General features: G+C 41.8%; 3 protein-coding genes across 4 annotated transcripts; all 3 read right to left on the bottom strand.

Annotated features, from left to right (window-relative positions):
• Positions 1–1,112: 1,112 nt before the first annotated feature.
• Positions 1,113–11,186, bottom strand: zgc:153615 (uncharacterized protein LOC777747 homolog). 2 transcript variants are annotated; one of them, XM_061798412.1, is made up of 8 exons: positions 10,990–11,186; positions 10,573–10,849; positions 5,419–5,528; positions 4,852–4,969; positions 3,565–3,771; positions 2,829–2,952; positions 2,575–2,668; positions 1,113–2,003 (listed from the first exon to the last, which is right to left on the bottom strand). In XM_061798412.1, exons 2-8 carry the CDS (start codon positions 10,762–10,764, stop codon positions 1,952–1,954), a joined length of 897 nt encoding a protein of 298 aa, XP_061654396.1. In that variant the 5' UTR covers positions 10,765–10,849; positions 10,990–11,186; the 3' UTR covers positions 1,113–1,951. The 2 variants fall into 2 exon arrangements, with proteins under 2 accessions (XP_061654396.1, XP_061654397.1); XM_061798413.1 differs by lacking the exons at positions 10,573–10,849; positions 10,990–11,186 and adding an exon at positions 8,221–8,380.
• Positions 11,187–12,866: 1,680 nt separating this feature from the next.
• On the bottom strand, positions 12,867–15,335 carry LOC133489502 (uncharacterized). Its single transcript, XM_061798647.1, has 4 exons — positions 15,064–15,335; positions 14,612–14,755; positions 14,048–14,166; positions 12,867–13,837 (listed from the first exon to the last, which is right to left on the bottom strand). The coding sequence occupies exons 1-4, from the start codon at positions 15,293–15,295 to the stop codon at positions 12,983–12,985; spliced, it is 1,350 nt and encodes a 449-aa protein (XP_061654631.1). The 5' UTR covers positions 15,296–15,335; the 3' UTR covers positions 12,867–12,982.
• A 1,790-nt stretch (positions 15,336–17,125) lies between these two features.
• Positions 17,126–19,541, bottom strand: LOC133489005 (proline-rich protein 36-like). The gene is made up of 4 exons (XM_061797609.1): positions 19,228–19,541; positions 18,984–19,130; positions 18,776–18,897; positions 17,126–17,942 (listed from the first exon to the last, which is right to left on the bottom strand). Exons 1-4 carry the CDS (start codon positions 19,478–19,480, stop codon positions 17,154–17,156), a joined length of 1,311 nt encoding a protein of 436 aa, XP_061653593.1. The 5' UTR covers positions 19,481–19,541; the 3' UTR covers positions 17,126–17,153.
• Positions 19,542–20,319: the final 778 nt, after the last annotated feature.

Below are 20,319 nucleotides of genomic sequence, written 5' to 3' on the forward strand. Positions count from 1 at the left end.
AGGGTGGTTTCCAACTACAGGGGGATCACACTGCTCAGCCTCCCTGGTAAGGTCTATTCAGGGGTGCTGGAGAGGAGGGTCCGTCGGGAAATCGAATCTCAGATTCAGGAGGAGCAGTGTGGTTTTCGTCCTGGCCGTGGAACAGTGGACCAGCTCTGCACCCTCTGCTCCAACTCTCACTGGAGCAGTTCGCAGCCGAGTGTGAAGCGGCTGGGATGAGAATCAGCACCTCCAAATCTGAGACCATGGTCCTCAGTCGGAAAAGGGTGGCATGCCCTCTCCAGGTCGGGGATGAGATCCTGGCCCAAGTGGAGGAGTTCAAGTATCTTGGGGTCTTGTTCACGAGTGAGGGAAGAATGGAACGTGAGATCGACAGGCGGATCGGTGCAGCGTCTGTAGTGATGCGGACTTTGTATCGGTCCGTTGTGGTAAAGAAGGAGCTAAGCCGAAAAGTAGAGCCGCTGCTCCTCCGCATTGAGAGGAGCCAGAGGAGGTGGCTGGGGCATCTGATTCGGATGCCTCCTGGACGCCTCCCTGGTGAGGTGTTCCGGGCACGTCCCACCGGGAGGAGACCCCGGGGACGACCCAGGACACGCTGGAGAGACTACGTCCTTCGGCTGGCCTGGGAACGCCTCGGGATCCCCCCGGAAGAGCTAGATGAAGTGGCTGGGGAGAGGGAAGTCTGGGTGTCCCTGCTAAAGCTACTGCCCCCGCGACCCGACCCGGATAAGCGGTAGAAAATGGATGGATGGATGGATTAATGTTTTTGTTCTGTCCGTCACTGTGCATCGTTGACATAGATAGATGTGAAGTGCATGACTGTTTGAGCTCATTTTCATTCCCACTTACTATATGGCGTCTACTTTACTGGAAGTCAAATGTTTTGTGTATTATTTTCATCTAAAGGTGTATTTATCCAGACTACAAATAAAGTTTAGAATAGTGAGGGGGTGGGGGGGGACTTTATTTGTTTGGCCATGTGCTGTTAATATGATAACTGAGGCCATTTCTGGTTCTGTTGATCCACTGGCTACTTTGGTCTCATGCAGCTAACCAAAAGCCTCAGTAGGTGGCGATACTAAATCCAGTTGAGTGACAAGAAGCAGCCATCCCACATTTAAAATGTTTATTATTCCATTTCTTTACAGTCATAACAGGACATTTATCCACGTAGCATACAATAGAAAAACAAAGTTGACTTTATGCTAAAAGGACACACTGTCAACGACCAATAAGTTCCTCTCTTTAATAGACATCCTTTTTGTCACATAAACCTTTGTATCACATAAAATATATATGTTTAGTCTGGGATTTAGTTGTTCAGTTTTTCTTATTTAGTAAATTGAGCCTCACAGAAAAAAAATTTTTTTTAGGCAATCCACAATGCTTTTCATACTCCTCCAAAATACCTTTCATATTCTCTGTGTGTTGTACAGATGTATGCAAAGTAAATGTGCAAAGACAAAGCTCAAAAAGTACAATGAAAGTGTGCACTATATCAGCAATTGATTTACATCCAGTTGCGTGTCTTCGGGATTCTTATTAGTGCTGCAGCATTGAAGCGATGCTTTAAAATCAGCACTCGAGACTAAATTTCTATTACAACACTGAACTCCAGTTTTAACTGTGAAGTAAACAACAAAGTGTGCAAATGCTCCTTCTATCCCTCTAAAAATATACCTTGCAAAACCCCTTTAGGTGACAAAGTTGATTTTGTGATGGAATTATGTCAAGAACCCCTTAACTCTACCAAATATGTCATATATTATCCAGCAGAGTGGAAAGCGAAAAGGCTGTCAACTGGGTCCAGTGGTGCGATACTTTATGTACATGTATAAACACTACACGACGTCTTCTTTTCCCAGCACAGATGGAGCTTCCGTGGCAAAACAAGTGACAATCCATGGAGTGGGTACTACGTCGGATGGCGTGCAGATGGATACACAGGAATTTATTTAGCGTTGGCTTTCTCAGCCTGGTGTCGTTGATGGCTGTGAGCGTGTCTGTATCAAGGAAGAGAGACAAAGCGCTACAGTACAAGTAAGAGTATCAGTGGTTCCAATCCAATCTGCCCAGGGAATCAGTGGTGCTGGCTGATGAGACTGAATGAGAATTGATCAGATTTGTCCTCACGGGGCCAGAGTGCTGGCCCTTGATGATGACAGTATTTGTGAGCAAAAATTTGAGATTGAGCACTGTATGGTGGCAGAAAACTCAATACACTTCACAACAAGCTACAGTTTGACAGATATTGAACAATTCTTCCAAAAAGAGGCTTCAAGCTGTTTACTGCCACTCTCAGTTGAGGTTTACTGTCAAACTAAACATATAACAAAGAGAACTACGTGTATTTAAAGCAACCACCTTAAAATCTGTTTGGCTTAATGCTAGCAAAAAAAAAAAATAATGCAAAAGGCCATAGATGGGCAATTTTTTTTTGTTTTATATTGGTGGGTTCTTCTGGGAAGCTGTAATGGATTAATGGCATTTCTATTCATTTCAATGGGGAAAGATGATTTCAGACAAGTGTCTTGAGTTACAAGTGGTACATGTGAGTGGACAGAGTGAGTTCACCTGGTGAGGTCCTCGATGTCCACCAGCATGGCATCCTGCTCCACATGCTGCTCGTCCCTAAGCAGCAGCAGCTGCACCAGCTCCTCATTTAGACCTGTAATGTACACTCAAAATTGTGAAGCACACGTGGTATCCACTTATCCCCTGTGTAATGTAAACAAGATCCTAAAAAACCTTTACCCTCGTTCTGTGCACAAAATAGAAAACGAAATGAAGCGTAACTGAAATACCTGTTGTGAATCTAATCTACTTACTCTGGATTTGCGAGTGCAAGTCGTTTGTGATGACTTGGAGCTGCCCAAGACTCATATCCCTCATATCGCCTCGCCTCAGATTCCTCTTCATCAAGCCTTCGCTGATGTGAGGCAGATGGGGAAGCTGCATGTGGACACAAAAGCAGAACGTTACTTTTCTAATTTAAGGGCATTATTTGTTCAAAGCACTACTAAATTCTCCTGAAAACATCACAAACCACTACTATATTCTTCATTGTACTGGTGTTAGTTAAAACAACTTATATACTCGATACGCGAAACCAGTAATTGTAACCACGAGCTGTACGGGGGTTCTATCTTGTGGTATGTGAAAGAATCACTACTTTAAGTACTTTTTAATTGTATTTAACTTTCGAATTCAATACACTGCCATTTAATATTTAAGAATAGTTTGTTTTTAAACATTTATTTTGGTACAATTCTATGTAACTTTTATTTGCAATACATTTTAATGTTAGTTTGTGTTATTTTCCTATATTTAAGCGTAGCGTTAATGTTCAAACTGTGCATAATGTTACAGTGGCTTACAATGTTAGATATACTTCTTACAAATAAAAGCTCCGTCTTGTTTGTGATGACCACTTAGGCCTACTACCCTATTTTAATGGTGCTCATGATGGTTGTACTTGGAGCTAAGTATTTTTTTTTGAGGTGATGTAAAGAGTTCAAGAAGCATTGCTTCATACTGTAGAGTCAGTTGTGATTTCTGACTGACCAGATCTGCCACAGGCGAGCGTCTGTGCTGCTGGATCTGCCTCTCTACTTCCACCTGCATACGGGCCATGGGTCTGGCCAGAGCCAGGGCCACCCGAGCCTCCTCCTGGAGCCTCCGCTGCACTCGCCAGAAGCCGCCGCAGTCGTCCAGCGGATCAGAGTCCTCCTCCGCTGTGTCTCGATCCGATAACGACGAGCTCTGCTTGCTCTGATGCAGGAGGATTTGGATTAGTGCCGTGATGAACATACTGTACCAGATGATGGTTACGCATTGTGTAGATTCTCAAAACGTTTTGGGTCCACGGACCCCTTAGAAGGGAGACATTTTTTCAACGAGCCCTGTATAATCCTAACAGCAATTAAACATCACTACCATGTGTACCCCTAAATGCCAAAGGGTTTAAAAAATGTAATGTTTTTGAGAGAAAAAGTCATGTCATGATAATGGAAATGTCTTTTTAAGGAAAAAAATTCCAATGTTATGAGATAGTCATCCTCTTTGCAAGAACGAAAATGTATTTTGTAGGGATAATCATTGCTAATCTTATGAGAATCAAGTCCTATCTTCCAAAGTGAAGTCATAATATTATGATACTCAAGTCAAAGTTTAACGCCGGAACAATATCATATTTTAACAAGCGAAAAATACAACAAAAATACTTGCGATATTACACTTTTTTTTTCTGGAAAAGAAGCCTTTATTCTTGAAAAATAGGATTTATAGAAAAAAAATACACGTTTTGTTCTTCTTGTTCTGGCAATATGTTCTAAAAACATTTTTTTAATTATTCATGCAGGGATGTCAGCTATTTGATGTGATGATATCGCTGAGTTTTTATTTTCATCCATCCATTTTCTGAGCCGCTTCTCCTCACTAGGGTCGCGGGCGTGCTGGAGCCTATCCCAGCTGTCATCGGGCAGTAGGCGGGGTACACCCTGAACTGGTTGCCAGCCAATCGTAGGGCACATACAAACAAACAACCATTTGCACTTACATTGACACTTATGGGCAATTTAGAGTCTGAAACTCCACACAGGCGGGGCCGGGGATTGAACCCGGGTCCTCAGAATTGTGAGGCTGACGCTCTAACCAGTGGGCCACCGTGCCGCCTAGTTTTTATTTTATTAAATTAATATTTAGTTAATAATATGTTACTGCCATATAAGAGCTTTTAATTGTTTTAAAATAAAAGGTAATGAGTAATTGGTTTCGTATGCCTTTTTTTTTTTGTACAGCTATGGTATTGGATCTCATTAGAATTTATTAGTACAGTCCAGCCATGCTTACCACAGGTGACAAGGGTGTATCCAGACTGGTTTCTGTCCTGCTGTCCTCGGCATCGCTGTCTTTGTCGCTGCTGCTGTCGTTGATAAAACACACTTGCAGGTTGACTCCACTGTGGAACCTGACAAGATGCAGAATACAGTAATTGACTCGATCAATTTCCAAAATCAATTATTTTTTTTATTTGCGAAGGATAATTGATTGATAATTTTCACCAAAGTAGATCAAGGAGATGTTGAAAGGATTTAAATACAAAAAGCAGCATTTACTTACTTACAGACAGACAGACAGACTATAAGGAGACAAATGGGTTAAAATAAATTGAATCTTTGAGCACATTCATCAGCGGTTCTGTTATACTAAGTAGGAAGAGCTGCCTTTGTAAAATAGTGTGGCAAACATAATTAAATATCCATGATGTTAAAGGGAGGGGCACGTTAGCCAGCGTCGAAAATAGATGCCGAGATCAAACACGTCAGTCAGAAAATAAAAGACAAAAAATGCTTCAGCAGGCAAGCAAGGCCGCTAATCAAACCCTCGATACATCACAAGCTCCATTGAAAAACCCACCGAGAGGACGAGTCGTTCTTGCTGCAGCTGGTGAAGATGACTGGCTCGTCGTCATAGAAACTACCGAAGGCAAGTTTCTGCCTGATTGACTCCCTCTCATTTCGCTGGGCCTGTCGGAAATAGAAAGGAAAAATTAAAGAGAACAACACATCGTGTATTTAAAACAACCACACATCATTGCCTTAATAAAGTCCGTTTAGCATCAGTGTTAGCAATGGATATTTGAACAAAAACGTGGTGCAGCATAGATAGACAGATAGTATAATAATACAGGCATATATTCTTTATCCTTTGCAGAAAATTAGTAAAATTACTGCAGCTTAACCAGTCAGCTGGGAAACTCTTCTTCATCTGTCTCTATATGTCTGTATTATACTGCCACCCGGTGGCCAAGGTGCACACAATAGAGAGAGCAGCACCATGTCCATTGAAATGAAGTAAAAAGTGTCAAAAACTGTATAATTTTTTACATTTAATTGAATTATGGTATTACTGTATGTTTTTATGACGTGCAATAAAGAGTGGTATATTTCTTATTAAAATTATTTCAATTTTTGTTGTTTCTTTAGGGGAGGCTGGAATGGATTGATGGCATTTCCACTCATTTCAATGGGGGAAAGATGATTTGAGTTTGACTTAGGAGTGTGGTCACAGAACACAAACTTGTATCTCAAGGCACCAGTGTATTGCCATTACATGAACTGTTGATTAACACCACAGAAGTCAAATAGAATCAAAAAGATGATCATCCATTCATCCATTTTCCGTACCGCTTATCCTCACTTGTGTCGCTGGGATGCGGGAGCCTATCCCAGCTGACTCTGGGCGAGAGGCGGGGTACACCCTGAACTGGTCGCCAGCCAATCACAGGGCACAGACAAACAAACAACCATTTGCACTTACATTGACACTTATGGGCAATTTAGAGTCTGAAATTAACCAACCATGCATGTTTTTGGGATGTGGGAGGAAACCGGAGTACCCGGAGAAAACCCACGCAGCCACGAGGAGAACATGCAAACTCCACACAGGCGGGCCCATATTTGAACACGGGTCCTCAGAATAATAATAATAATAATAATTTAAAAAATGTAAAAAAAAAAGCTTAGCGCATTTTAATTAGCAACCCAATTAAAAACTGATCTGTGACTCGTTTTGGGCCCTAACCCTAAATTTGTCCAAAGATTGTTCTGGAAATTTGTTTTTAAACATTCTGGTCTGTAATGCATCTGAAAACATCTGGAACTCAGGAATGCATGGATAATTTAAATTCATTTTTCACGTTTACTGAGGCACCATAGAGACAATATTACATCCCAAATACTTGAAAAAGTTGGTTTGACGAAATACTGTATGTCGCCTTTCAGCTTTGCGCCAACAGTTTGTCAGTCCCGACATTGACCTCTTGGGGGTGCTGTTGCTTCACTCTTCAGTAACTCTGAGGAGATCTTTGTCTTGGGGTCTGTTGAAGTTGATAACAGATTCTTCAAAAGGGCCGAATTCTCTTTGATCCCCCACTCTGTGGCTTTGCAGATCTGATTTATCAAGCTATTGCTCATTAAGTTAGTCCAGACCTTCTGCCTTTTGGTTTTGTACCGAGTGGGGGTCTGGATAGCTGATTTACTTCTCTTTGTCTTGAGAAGGAAGGATGAGGCGTGACAGTATTACTGACGGCTGGTTTGGAGTTCTATGTATCCTTTGAAGGAAGGTTTGGAGTTTTGTCCTATTTGGGTTGCCGTTACAGACATCAGATAAAGATGTCCCAACTCACAGATATTCTTTAGTGATGGGGAACTTACAGTGTCTTACACGGTATATAGTACATTAAAGGGGACATACAGTACTGTGATTTGAAATACCTTTTGATCTCTTGTATCCAAATACTTTGGTCTCTGGAGGATTTGTCCAGTCATCAAGTGTGACATTAAACAACCAAGTAAATGCAATATTTTGTCATCTTCCTATCTCGCTGTGATATATATTTCCTTAAACCCTATCCAGTAGATTCAGATGATTGCAAGACTCGTATAGTGGATGGACAGGTGACATGTCTGTCCTCACTGTGCATCATGGGATAGAGAGTACATCCCCTGGGATGCTATAGAAAACGCATGAAGGAATGATGAGGCACATTGCCATGACTGAAACCTTTCTCGAACTAACCACATTTACAACAAGCTATGCTGCTATCTTGCTGCATAATGTAGAATTTATATAGCATTTCCCATTTTGCAGCCACATTTATTTCATGTTTCCTCAACTGTTATTCACATTTTTGTCTTGTTCTGCATATGTGCAGCTTATGACTGCTTTTTAGCATCATCATTTATCTGAACTTCAACAACGTTTCAGCGGGAGATACACATTTCTTTTCTGGCACAGTGGTGAGCCTTTCCCCCCCCCCCCCCCCCCCCCCCTTCCTTATAATGAGATTCATGTCCCAAGGCTATCTGTGATTGTGTGTGACAGATGTTATTTTCATGGCAAACACACGTACACATATTTGTTGGCACAATGTGTGATATAAGACCTGATAACACATTTATCTCAATCAAACTGACATATGGACATTATACTATAACACAAATAATATATCTAAAGCTATTACACAGCTTGAAATACAGACATCCTGTTACTTAATGTGATGTGAGAGGTAAGCAGATGAAAAAAAAGAACACACCCGCCTCTGTATAGCTGAATCATCACCAGCATCACACCAGTGATGGGTGCCAATCACGTAACACCTGACAATGTTGCCCACTGCTTCGACACAACATCACACACACAAACAGGGACACACACCTGGTAAACGCGTTTCTCCTGGTGCACCATCCTTCAGCGCATCGTACTGAACACGCAAGCAGCACGCCCTGCCCTTCCTCTACACTGCAGTGGAACCGGACCCAGGAGACCCTCTCATATACTGCAGGAGGGAGGGAGAGGGATGGGTTTGGGGTGGATGCGGGAAGGGGGAAGCGTGGGAAGGCAAACAGAAGAAAGGAGGGACGGAGGGAGGAGCTCGCTCTCCACCAGACGTGCTCGCTCTTCCTCCATCTTCCTCATTCACTCCATCTCTGCTGTCTTTTCAAGTCCTAATAATGTGACCACAAGTAATGGCTGAACAGTGGGATAAACGAGACTGCAGCCCAGGTCGATAACTAATCAATAAATCGCTCTAATAATCGCTTTGATTAAATGGCAGCACATTTCCCCCACACGGGCTGGACCGGCTGCACTGGGCCACAAATTTGGTTGACACGTCTAAGCCCACAGTTCAGATGTTTGGGATTCAAATAACAGCTCCGGCTTCCTCCCACATTTGGAAAACAAAAAGAACAACAACAACAACAAAAATGAAGACACAAAATCACAGGTCTCAAAAATCAAGGCCCACAGACTAGATCCAGCCTTTCAAAGTTAACATTTCTGCCACAAATTTTCTAAACTAGCCATAAAAACGATAAACAAATGCAGGGCCAACATAAGTACAGTGGTGCCTTAAGATAAGAGTTCATTCAATTCATTCCGGTAATGAGCACGATTTACTTCCACCTTCGGAAAAACGAGTCTAAGCACTTCCTCCCGGTTCAGGTGAATGTGGATGTGACAATTGTATTTTGTTCCCATTCTACACAAAATGTGACCCAAACAGTGAACAACCAAGGTATCCACTGAACCGGGATGTTTGGCATACCATTACACCATCGAGAGTATACATTTAGGGTTTCACCGGCCCCCTGTGGGCAAACACGAGTGTCCCGCCAAGAAAACAAGTTGAATAACACTGCTCTTAATTGTCCATACGTGTGGATCTGAGTAATTTGTCTATACGTGCCCTGCGATTGGCTGGCGACCAGTCCAGGGCGTGCCCCACTTCTCTAGCCCAAAAGAGGACAAGTGCTTTAGAAAGTGGGTGGATGTGTGTTTTGCCTCCAAAGAAAAATATCCTCCGACCCCATTTGCATCACAGAATCACGAGACGAGAAGGAAGCCGAAACAACACGGGCTACACACACACACGCGCACACACACACTTACGGCTCATAGTGCTGTGTCATAGCAAGGCATGCTGGGTACACAACGTTACAATTTGAGTCATCTATCCCGCTTCATTGCGTCAGATGACTATAAATACACCGGGCGTTTCTCGAAGCAGCAAAGGCTGAGCCATGATGAGCATTATTTGCGTATGGATGTATATACAGTGAAAACGTCCAAAGTGGAATGCTACTAAGGTCTTAGCAAAGAGCACCGGTCACATGATGGTACTTACGGTAATCATCAGGCACTAGCCACTTTAGAATCAATATGTACCTCGTTGACACTACAATACTGTGCTGTTGTTATTTTTTTATTTTAGCACAAAGGCATATCAACCTATTTCACTCAACACTATTGCTTTTATATTTTATACATTTGAATAGTTCTTTTTCCTTACCTCACCCATTCTCTTCACTGTGGTTCAATTAAAAGAGAACGTTTTTGTACATAACTGCAGATTTATTGATAAAGCCCCCCCCCCCTTGAATTTGTAGTGTTGCTAAATGGTGCTAGTTAGTTTTACTAGTTGTACTGAGGTATTGAGATTAAAATTTGCTGTTATGAAAGTTAAATATTTATAAATTAATTATTTTCCAGCAATATCTATGCAAACAAACAAATAAAGTAAAATGTAGAGTACCATCTGCTATATATTTTTTGAAAGGCTATTAAATGCTTGTAAGAACAGGCTGTTATTTTACATTTTGTCATCCCTAATTGAGATAGACTGATTAATTTGCAATAATTTGTCAAATGTGACTTTTGTAGCACATTTGTACAAGTAAAAATAAAGTCAAAATGTAACATTATTCTGTTGGTTGGGTGAGCGTCTTTAATACATTGTCTTTGAATTCTTTTCTTAATACTTCAATGTGCAATAGAACCATGATGCCTATCAATCAATGTTTCATAAGCATTATATTGATATATATTACTGTCAATATTATACTTCATACCTTTGTACAAATATTCCTTTTGCATAATTTGACAGATTTGCAAGGTTTTGCATGATTTCTGATGCTTGTTTACGCTGAGATTATAGCATGAAAAGATCCACAGAGACAAAAAGATTATGTATGCAATTCTTCAAAAAAAGAAAAAAGAAAATCTCACTGAGATGCACGACAGTCTTCTTTGTCCTCCATTGTAACACTCCTGAAGCTCTTCAGCCCAGCTGCGACTGTTCACCATGAAGCCTCTTTCGGACTCTGCGGTGACTCCCTTCCCAAAGTCCATCCACCAGTGGCCTGCTGCGGACTTTCCCACAAACACTTCACCCATGTCCACATCATAGTCCTCCTCCATGGAAAGATTGTGTGGAGTGTAATGCTCCTGAGATGTGCAGATAATCACATCACCTGAACAATGGCAGTATCCATCTTCAAGCTCCCTGGGATTATAGAGGAAAGAAAATTTCACATAATCACCATTGAAAACTGATGTAGCGACAGCAATAGCTTTGTATGTTATGGTAAAAATACCACTGAAATTAAAATGCATACAAAACACACATTTCACAAAAGCACTCACCTTCATTGTAGACTGTCTGGTTTCTAATGTTGTTGCAGAACAGTGAATGAAACAAGAGCTTCCTTTCCCATGCTTAATAGCACTTAGGATCATTAGAGGAGGTTCATGAGGCTCAGCGGCAGTGCCCGAGCGAAGAGGGGAAACACAAGCGCACATTTTTCCACGATGGCAATGCTACATGGTGGTCACGTGCGGCCCGACTCCACTGATGTGTGGAGATGCGCATCACGGTCGGGGTGCCCAGAGGAGATGGCACCATTTGGAAATATATAGGAATGGACAGAATGGGGTGGAGGGTGCATGCGCACTGTGGAGGCAAGGCAAATTTCAAACAAAAATAAATAAAAAAAATAAAAATAAAAAGTTTATCGGCTCCTCATCTTGGTTTACTACTGACATTTTCAACTGCATCTATTCTGCATCTCAAAGAAATAGTTACATTGAACTTGATGCTCAAACCATGCTATGACAACACAGTAAAAGTCATTTGATAAGTCAAATTTACTCTCCCAAAATTCAGAGATATAAACTAGAAAGGCAACAAAATATAACTTCATCGAATCATATCTCGATATCTGACCCACAGCTCGATAGACAATTCTATTTTTTATTAATAATAATCACGAATAGGTGCATTAACATGTTTGATGCAACATAGAAGCATTTACAGCAAATAGTTTGGGTCTTGTGGACTATGCAAATTCCATCTCCGCTCTCAACCAGCTGCCCAAAATGCTTCCATGCTCGTGATGTAAATAAGCTTGGAAGGTCCAAAATTTCAGGGTAATTGGTCGAACAAGGGCGGCACGATGAACAACTGGTTAGCACATCTGCCTCGCAGTTCTGAGGACAGGGGTTCAAATCCCGGCTCTCCCGGTGCCTGCGAGGATTTCCTCCCACATCGCAAAAACATAGAGGGTAGGTAAATTGAAGACTAAATTGCCCATAGGTATGAATATGAGTGAGAATGGTTATGTGCCCTGCAATTGGCTGGCGACCAGTTCAGGGTGTACCCCGACTCTTGCCCAGAGATGGCTGGGATGGGCTCCAGAAACAAGCAGTTTCTTCCCATCTTCTGCTCTGCTTCATGTAGTTAAACCAAACTAGCATTTGTGGTAGCCACATTTTTGCTCACTCTGGTGAGATGATCGTTACCAGAAATAGTCACATGACTTGCAGCTGGAGGCTTGAAGAAATTGAACAGTAATCTAGGCTTATGTTTTATTAAATCAAAATCACTCTACAGCACGGTTCATAGCGCTGAGCTTGTAGGCTGTACACAGTGGTGCTGCTAGTCTTATTTTAGGGGGGGGGGTTGAAGCTTCAAGCACCCCCCCCCAAAATTTTTTTTTTTTTTTTTAAAGACTTGGTAAAGCCAGTTTTGTATTAGCCCCCCCAAAATGTACCACCCTCAACAAAATTTTAGGTTAAAAATTGTTCCTCATATTGCAAAAAGCTCCATTTGTATAGTGATTACAGTGATTAATGCCAAACCTGTGATGCAGATTTTGGCAAATGAGATGTGCTCACAAACAGATTTAGACATTTGTGAATAACAGATGAGAGAAAAAAAAAAAAAGTCATCTTTCAAGAAAAATTGGAGCAGAAACCAAATTGCTGCATTAGTTTTTCCCCCCATTGTGTATATTAGAAAGACTGTTTCAGATAGCAAACTCACCCCACAGCCCACCCCCCCAAAAAAAATAAAAAATAAAAAATTACAATGTTCCTTTGCCATGACCATTTCTCTGGTGGCAAGTTAAGACACTGACTGAGCTGCGATTTCCTGAGGGTTTGAACTCCAATTCTCAAGTAATTTTTCCAGGATATTTTGGTTGAACGGCAACTTTTAGGGCATGGAAACACTTCAGACCAACTTTTATTTAAAACATTTATTGAATGCCAATAGATCAGGATGACAACCCCTGAAAGAGAGAAAGCCATCACAATACTGCACACAGCCTTGCAAAAACCTCAAGTGACTTTCAGGCATTTACGGTTCAAGATCATCCCAGTCAAAGGGAATGCCTTCATCCTCCTCTTGGGGAAACCAGGGCTCGTGTTGCCAGTCCTGGTAGTTCAGGAGTGGTCCAGAATTGGAACCAGCGTGAGGTGCGCCTTTAGGATCGCCTGGAAATGGACTGCCTTCGGTGTACAAGATCTCTTGTGCAAAGGGGTTGTTGGCGTAAGGTCTGAGGTTCTTACCCTGTGGTGGGGTTCTGGGTCTACAGCGTCGTTTAATGGTAGTAGTAGTAGTCGTCGTCGTCGTCCGAGTTGTAGGAGCAGCAGCAGTCGTAGTACTTCTACACAGTTTTCTCGTGGGGATCTGGGTGGTGGCCACAGGAGTAGGCTTTGTTGTAAATATAGTCGGCGCTTTGCTAGGATCCACTGTTTCTTCTTGCTTTGGGGGAGATTGATGGGGATAATGGTGGTAATATGGTGGAAAATGCAGCAAAGGGCAAAGCGCTCCAGGTGGGTGGCAATAGGGCGCAGCGGGGTTCTGTTGATAGCGTGCATAGAGTGGATAATGCACTGGAAGATGCGGATAGCCGTGAGAAAGAGGCTCTGACTTTTGGTACAGGGGATTGTAAGTGCGATGTACAAAAGGATACATGTGGGGATTGTTTATGATATGCAAGTAGTAGAGGTACTTTAAATAGTTGTGATAGTGCTGGTATTGATGGTAGGGATCATTGCTAGAGGAGGCCTGGTCCGCATCACTCTTGGACAGGTCTATAGTTAGGGGAACTCGAGGGAAGGGATCCTGGGGGTTCAAAGCGGGAGATATGGGGCAGGAGAGTATAACTGATTTCTCCAGAAAGCTCATTGGCAGCACATAATATCCATTCTGAAACAAGATTAGACAGGAGGTTCAGCCACATCATGGAGCTCAGGATTTGAGGGGATGAAAACAAGTAGCCTCGAGATAACTACCTAACAAACAGCTGCACTAGAAAGAAATTTTCACATTTTGTGGTGGGGTTTCTACTAAACCTTCAAAGTCGGTGTAAACAAATGTTTGTTATAATGCCAGTGATAGTTAATAGGATCCATTTACCTCTTGTATCACATTACAGCCATCATAGGGGACAACCAAGACAAGGCCAAACGCATTCTGATGGAGCAAATAGCCACAAGATTCCGACAGCTCGCTTAAAGGGAGGTTACGGCCAGTGCCTGAAACAAGACGGTTAGCCACAGGGAGGGGGAGGGGGGGTTAGAAAAAAAAGAGCCACTGAGAACTAAAGTGGGCCAACTCAAATTTGTCAATTTGTATATTGCAAAGGTAAATGGAGAAAAGACATATCTGTCAGATGAAAACTTGCCCAAAAATCAAAGTTTAGTTCCAATTTTGATTCATAGGAGGCAGATCGTTATTGCACTCAACGCTTTTAAGCTCGAGTCAGTACATCTGCGTTTTACTACTATAAGTTAATGGGTTTCATCATCATTCAATCTTTACAAGTTTAACAGCTGTTTGGACTTAGACCACAATTGCACTCAACTAGGTGGCAGGCATAAGACATTACTCCGCTCTTATGCAACATGACAAATGGGGTTAGCCCATTCTAGTTCCAAGTGGCTCAAATAAGACAAGCGGTCTACAAAGCAGTGGAGCTACCAAGGTTGACTTCCAAGTTTGCAGCCCCAAGTCCAGCGACTTTCAATATCATCTTTTTAGGGCCACACTGCAGAGAGGGGTCTGTGCGCCGCCATGCTGCTTCAGCTTCCATCAGCTCAGACTGTGATCCCTGCTCCCGTTTTCCTTCAGGAAAGAATAAGAGATAGTCAATAATATACCGGTACACCCTTCGATTGGTTGGAAAGAGCAAAACTTGCAACAGCCAAACTCAAGTAAAACACACCTTGAGCAATCTACACACATGAATTCACTTAATAAACACCACCGCTGGGGAGTATGATATGTCATTCCAACTTTTATATTTTTGACATGTTATTAGATAACCATTGAAGGCCCAGGTACCAAATTCACAGCCCACTACAGAATTTCATTTAGAACTGACCCTGTGGTTTAAGGAAATTAGGTTAACAGAAGAGAAGGAGCAGTCTCACCTGAAACATCAGATTCCGACAAGTACGATGCTTGACTAGGGTTCAGTTCATTCCCATTGAGGAGAATCTTACCCGGTCTCACCGCAAACTCCAAGCTAGCTAATTTCCATGGAAGCATTTTACCAAGAGTCTTCTGCGGAAAACAGCTGAAACTTGGGATAAGGGAGCACAGGAGCAAGACAAGCGCTACGGTACGCCACAAGGCACGTCGTCTTGGAGCGTCTGCCGCCATAGTGGTGGACGCACTTGATAATGAGCCAGTGCAACTGAAGGGCATCCTTTAAAGAAGGAGGGTGTCGGCCTGGCCGCAGCTCACACCTGTGCTCATCAAGGACTGAACAGGTGAGCTCGTTAAGAGCGATGATCCCATTGGCCGTCGACTCTGTTGGCCTTACATATACATTCTTAACATCCATCTATCGGTTTTCTGAGCCGCTTCTCCTCACTAGGGTCGCGGGCCTGCTGGAGCCTATCCCAGCTATCATCGGGCAGGAGGCGGGGTACACCCTGAACACCCAGCCAATCGCAGGGCACATATAAACAAACAACCATTCGCACTCACATTCACACCTACGGGAAATTTAGTCTCCAATTCATGCATGTTTTTGGGATGTAGGAGGAAACCGAAGTGCCCGGAGAAAACCCACGCAGGCACGGGGAGAACATGTACACTCCACACATGCGGGGCCGGGGATTGAACCCGGGTCCTCAGAACTGTGAGGCTGACGCTCTAACCAGTCGTCCACCGTGCCGCCTAGTTTTTATTTTATTAAATTAATATTTAGTTAATAATATGTTACTACCATATAAGAGCTTTTAATAGTTTTAAAATAAAAGGTAATGAGTAATTGGTTTGTATGCCTTTTTTTTTTTGTACAGCTATGGTATTGGATCTCATTAGAATTTATTAGTACAGTCCAGCCATGCTTACCACAGGTGACAAGGGTGTATCCAGACTGGTTTCTGTCCTGCTGTCCTCGGCATCGCTGTCTTTGTCGTTGATAAAACACACTTGCAGGTTGACTCCACTGTGGAAATTCCACACAGGCGCGGCCGGGGATTGAACCCCTGTCCTCAGAACTGTGAGGCTGACGCTCTAACCAGTCGCCCACCATGCTGCCCATTCTTAACATTTCTAAAATCACCAAATGTGTATTTACTGCTCTTATCGTGTTTGGTGTACTCAAGATGACCAACACAGCACACCTACAGTTGCTCAAAGCACTCATACTCTGTACTTCAATAGAAGTACAGATAGACCTACTAAAGATGACTTTAGAAAAGGTAATACTGAGTAAACTGCTTTGTTTTTTTAAATACAGACTGAAATATATTTGTGTGAAAGTAAAAAAATTATATTAAAAAATAGTTAAAATCAGTTTTTACTGCAAGTTATATATAACGTAGTACTGGACTGCATACTCAAACAGTATATACAGAGGTGGCAAAAGTAGTCACAATATGAAGTAGCCTACTTAAGAACTGCAGGTTTTTAAATAAAATTCTCTGGGAGAAGTACTAATTCAACTACTTTAAAATTGTATTTAAAATTCTGGAAAACTACACAAGATTTTTAGTGTAAAAACTGTGCCAAACAAATCATGCAATATGAGACATCTAACCGTAGCGATTTTGATAAATTGGATCAATGAAAACAAAACCTGCACCACTCCATATGGAGCCAATGATGTGCTCATATTAAATTACAACAAATCAGCAGGCCACTATCTCAGGCTTTAAACATGACAATTTCTGGTTTTCCAGTTGTCGTTTGCATTTGGCTTTACTGAAAACAATCCTTTACAAAATTTAGTTGGGTAGGAAACTTGAGTAAAACTTTACAAGAATTCCTTTATAGCTCAGAGTTGGGAGAAGTAGCCCAATCAGAATAAAATGTACACTATACTTACATTTTCATTTCAGACTTCACAAGACAGTTAATCAGGTACAGTAACTCAAAGCAATTGCTACAAATAAATTCAGATTACATTAAGAAATCTAGAAACATGGCAGTAAACAAGAAACATTAAAAAAGGTGCAAACGATAAGAATTAGACAAAACTGGTTTGAACAATTTATTTGAGCCATTTTCACTGATTGGCATACATTGCAGCAAGCAAGTCTTCATAGGAGATGTAGTGCATCATCTCAGGGGGAAACTGGAACAACGGATTGTATGGTAACAGAGTGGTGTCAGTGGCTGGTGCCACAGTTGTAGTCAGTGCTCTGGTTGTTTGCATTGGCGGGATAGAAGGATGAGGAAAATGGGGAAATTTTGACAGAGTTGCTGGCTTAGTAGTGCCCTTTTGGCTCGGGTTCCTAGCTCTGGGGTGATGTCCTGGGAAGGGCCAGAGGTAGGGGTTGAAGAATGGGTACTGGCCCATCGTCTGGGGAACCTGGTATGGCCGAGGCAAATTGTGCACATAAGGTACGTGTGGCATGACGGGGTACTGGGACACAACGGGGTTCTGGGGTGGTGGCAGCTTGAAATTGAAAAAAGGGTCCTGGAGGACTGGAGGCTTCTGAAGCCCAGGGTGGGAGACAGGGCTATGCACCGCTGGTGGCCACTTGGGGAGGTAAGGCACAGGATGGGGAGATTGGACCATGGGGCTCAGCAGGCCACTCGATGATCTGGGGCTAAGGGGGGGAAATTGGACGTGGCTCCGGGGCTCATTTTGGGACCAAATTTTCAAGGGGGAACCTGGATTTTTGGAGACAGCCAGCCACTTGGTGACCTGGCTCACATTGGGCCCCTTGGTGACTACTGGATCAGATGGTAGTAGCGTGGTTGGCTTTGGGACATCAGTTGGAACATGTTTGGTGCATATGAGGGTGACTGGAACTCCTTGCCAATGCATTGGAAGCACATAACTTCCAGCCTTAAGGGAAGAAGAAAAGAAAAAAAAAAAAAAAAAAAAAAAAAAAATTACACCTTTTCACACCATTGGGTAGACTACAAAGTATTAAGACCACAATGAAAAAAGTATTTGAGTATTAGTTTTAGTCATACTTTCACAACATGAAATTAATCTTGAAAATATGAATTCTCAAAATATATAACTTCAAATAGAATTTATTTAACCAACAATTCTTGTAAATTTACAATTACAATTTTGAAAATGACTTCTCATAAAATTGTAACTTTCATTTCAAAAATGACTAAAATACAACTTATTTTCTATATTGACAATTTTCGTATTTGTTTCAATCCCAAAAACCTGACTGCTTACAATTTTGACCTAAAAACAAGCGTATTCCTCAAATATACAGCTACTCACAAAATTACAACTAAATTTGAAAATAACAGACTTCAAAGTTAATCAACTAGTATTAACAATGTAAAGCTAAAAAAGAAAAATTAAACCCTTGATCTAAAAATTACTCAAATATGACTATTTGCACAAAATTACAACAATATTTATACAACTTTCAGAAAACATTGTAATATTTTGACTGTTGAACATTTCAACCATGTTTCAAATGCTGCCGTTTGAGAGAAGCTTGGTGTTCAATCGACAAACCGCATACATGTCAGACTGAAACCATGCCACACATTTTGACATTCTGCATAAACCATTAAAAAAATATATATATATAGATTTTGATGCAACGGGAACTTTAAGATCAAAATTAACTTTTTAGCTCAAAAGCATGTAACTTGTATTAAATTGTGATTTTTTTTTATTATTTTTAAAAAAAAAGAGAACATTACCTGTTGAAGTATGTAACAACCACCATAGGGAACATACATGAGGAATCCAAGGGAATTTCGATGCATATTGTAGCCACAGTTTAAGGGCACAAGGGGCAGAGGCAATGGAGCTGCATTAGGAGCTGTGGCAGAAGAAAATAAACTTAACTGGCAAATAGAGACCACCAATTTTATGAAATTATTTTTTCCCCAAAGATTGTCACTTAACCTTGCAGCACTGACAAGTGGGAAAGCCCTGGTGGCTTCACACTGAGCTTCATGTGGTTATCTCCACACTGCAGGGAAGTCAAGCGTCTCCATGAGGCCTCCAGAGATGCGGGTTGCTGCAGTGGCACAGGGTTTATCCCCCAGCCTCCTAAGCACCATTTGAAGTTACACAAGTTGAGCTGGAAAATGTGGCAATTTTGCTTTTCAAAAAAAAAAAAAAAAATGAAATTAAGTCGCTTTCCTACCAGCAGAATCAGCTTGATAAGCGGCTCCATCCTCCACAGAAATGTTTGCCTTAACTTCTCCATCTAACACTGGATCCCCATGAGAAACTTTCCCCAACACAATCTTACCCCGCCTAAAGCCCTCGGGAGCATATTTTCTTTTGTCTGCCTTCTTCAGACGATAACAGTCGACCCTGTGGACCAAACAACACGCTAGAATCAACGCTGCAGCAGTGCGGAAAAGTGCAACACTTGCGCTTTTGTCTTTAAGCATCTCGCCGCTTTACGCGTGAAACTCGTGCAAACAAGTGACTCCGCCATTTTCGCTCTTCTTTTTGACTTGAGCGCCACTTCCTGCTAGCGTGACGAGCGGCGACGGCAGCAACCAATCAGAAGCCAAGGTGGGCGGGCTTAACTGATTACGGAATGATTGGTTGCACCTGGCCGAACACCGGTTTAAAGTCGGCAGGTCGAGTAAGACTAAATATGAAGTTATAAAATAAAATAAAAAATACAATAAAATAAATACTGAAAATCTTACTTAGGGACAGTAACTAATTAATTTTACTTCTTTACTTCCCCCCCAGTGACCGTCCATCCGCGAGGTACAATACTATTCATTTAACAATATGTCTGTGCAGTTACGGTAGTCGTAATTTGTGCTTTTGTCTGTCATAGTTATGTATAAAATGAAATAGTTGCAGTATAAAGTAGTGATGGCGAGATGAAGCTTCATGAAGCATTGTAACACTTCAGCCATTGGTTGGAGTAATGGTTCATTTCTTGATGCTTCATTACCCATGAAACCACCTGCTGGCCATGTGCATAATCACAGGCAGCTGTATCTTCCCCACATACAGTATGTGCTGCGTTGCAATTCTTGCGTCTTTTTGGCTCTCGTGAATGACTATGTATTACAAAACAATGTTTGACCAAGTAATTTCCCCACATAAAGTGTAAAATATATTATTTTTGAACGTATTCTGTGTACTTAAAATGTTCATCATCACGCGTATGGCAGGTTGTATGTTTTTTGGGGGAAATGGCATGGGCTTAAGAGGGCAGAGGATTTTGAAAGTATATTTATTTCGAAATAACAGTTTATCATCATAA

Source organism: Phyllopteryx taeniolatus, chromosome 14, assembly GCF_024500385.1.
Source record: "Phyllopteryx taeniolatus isolate TA_2022b chromosome 14, UOR_Ptae_1.2, whole genome shotgun sequence".
In the NCBI taxonomy this organism is placed as follows: domain Eukaryota; kingdom Metazoa; phylum Chordata; class Actinopteri; order Syngnathiformes; family Syngnathidae; genus Phyllopteryx; species Phyllopteryx taeniolatus.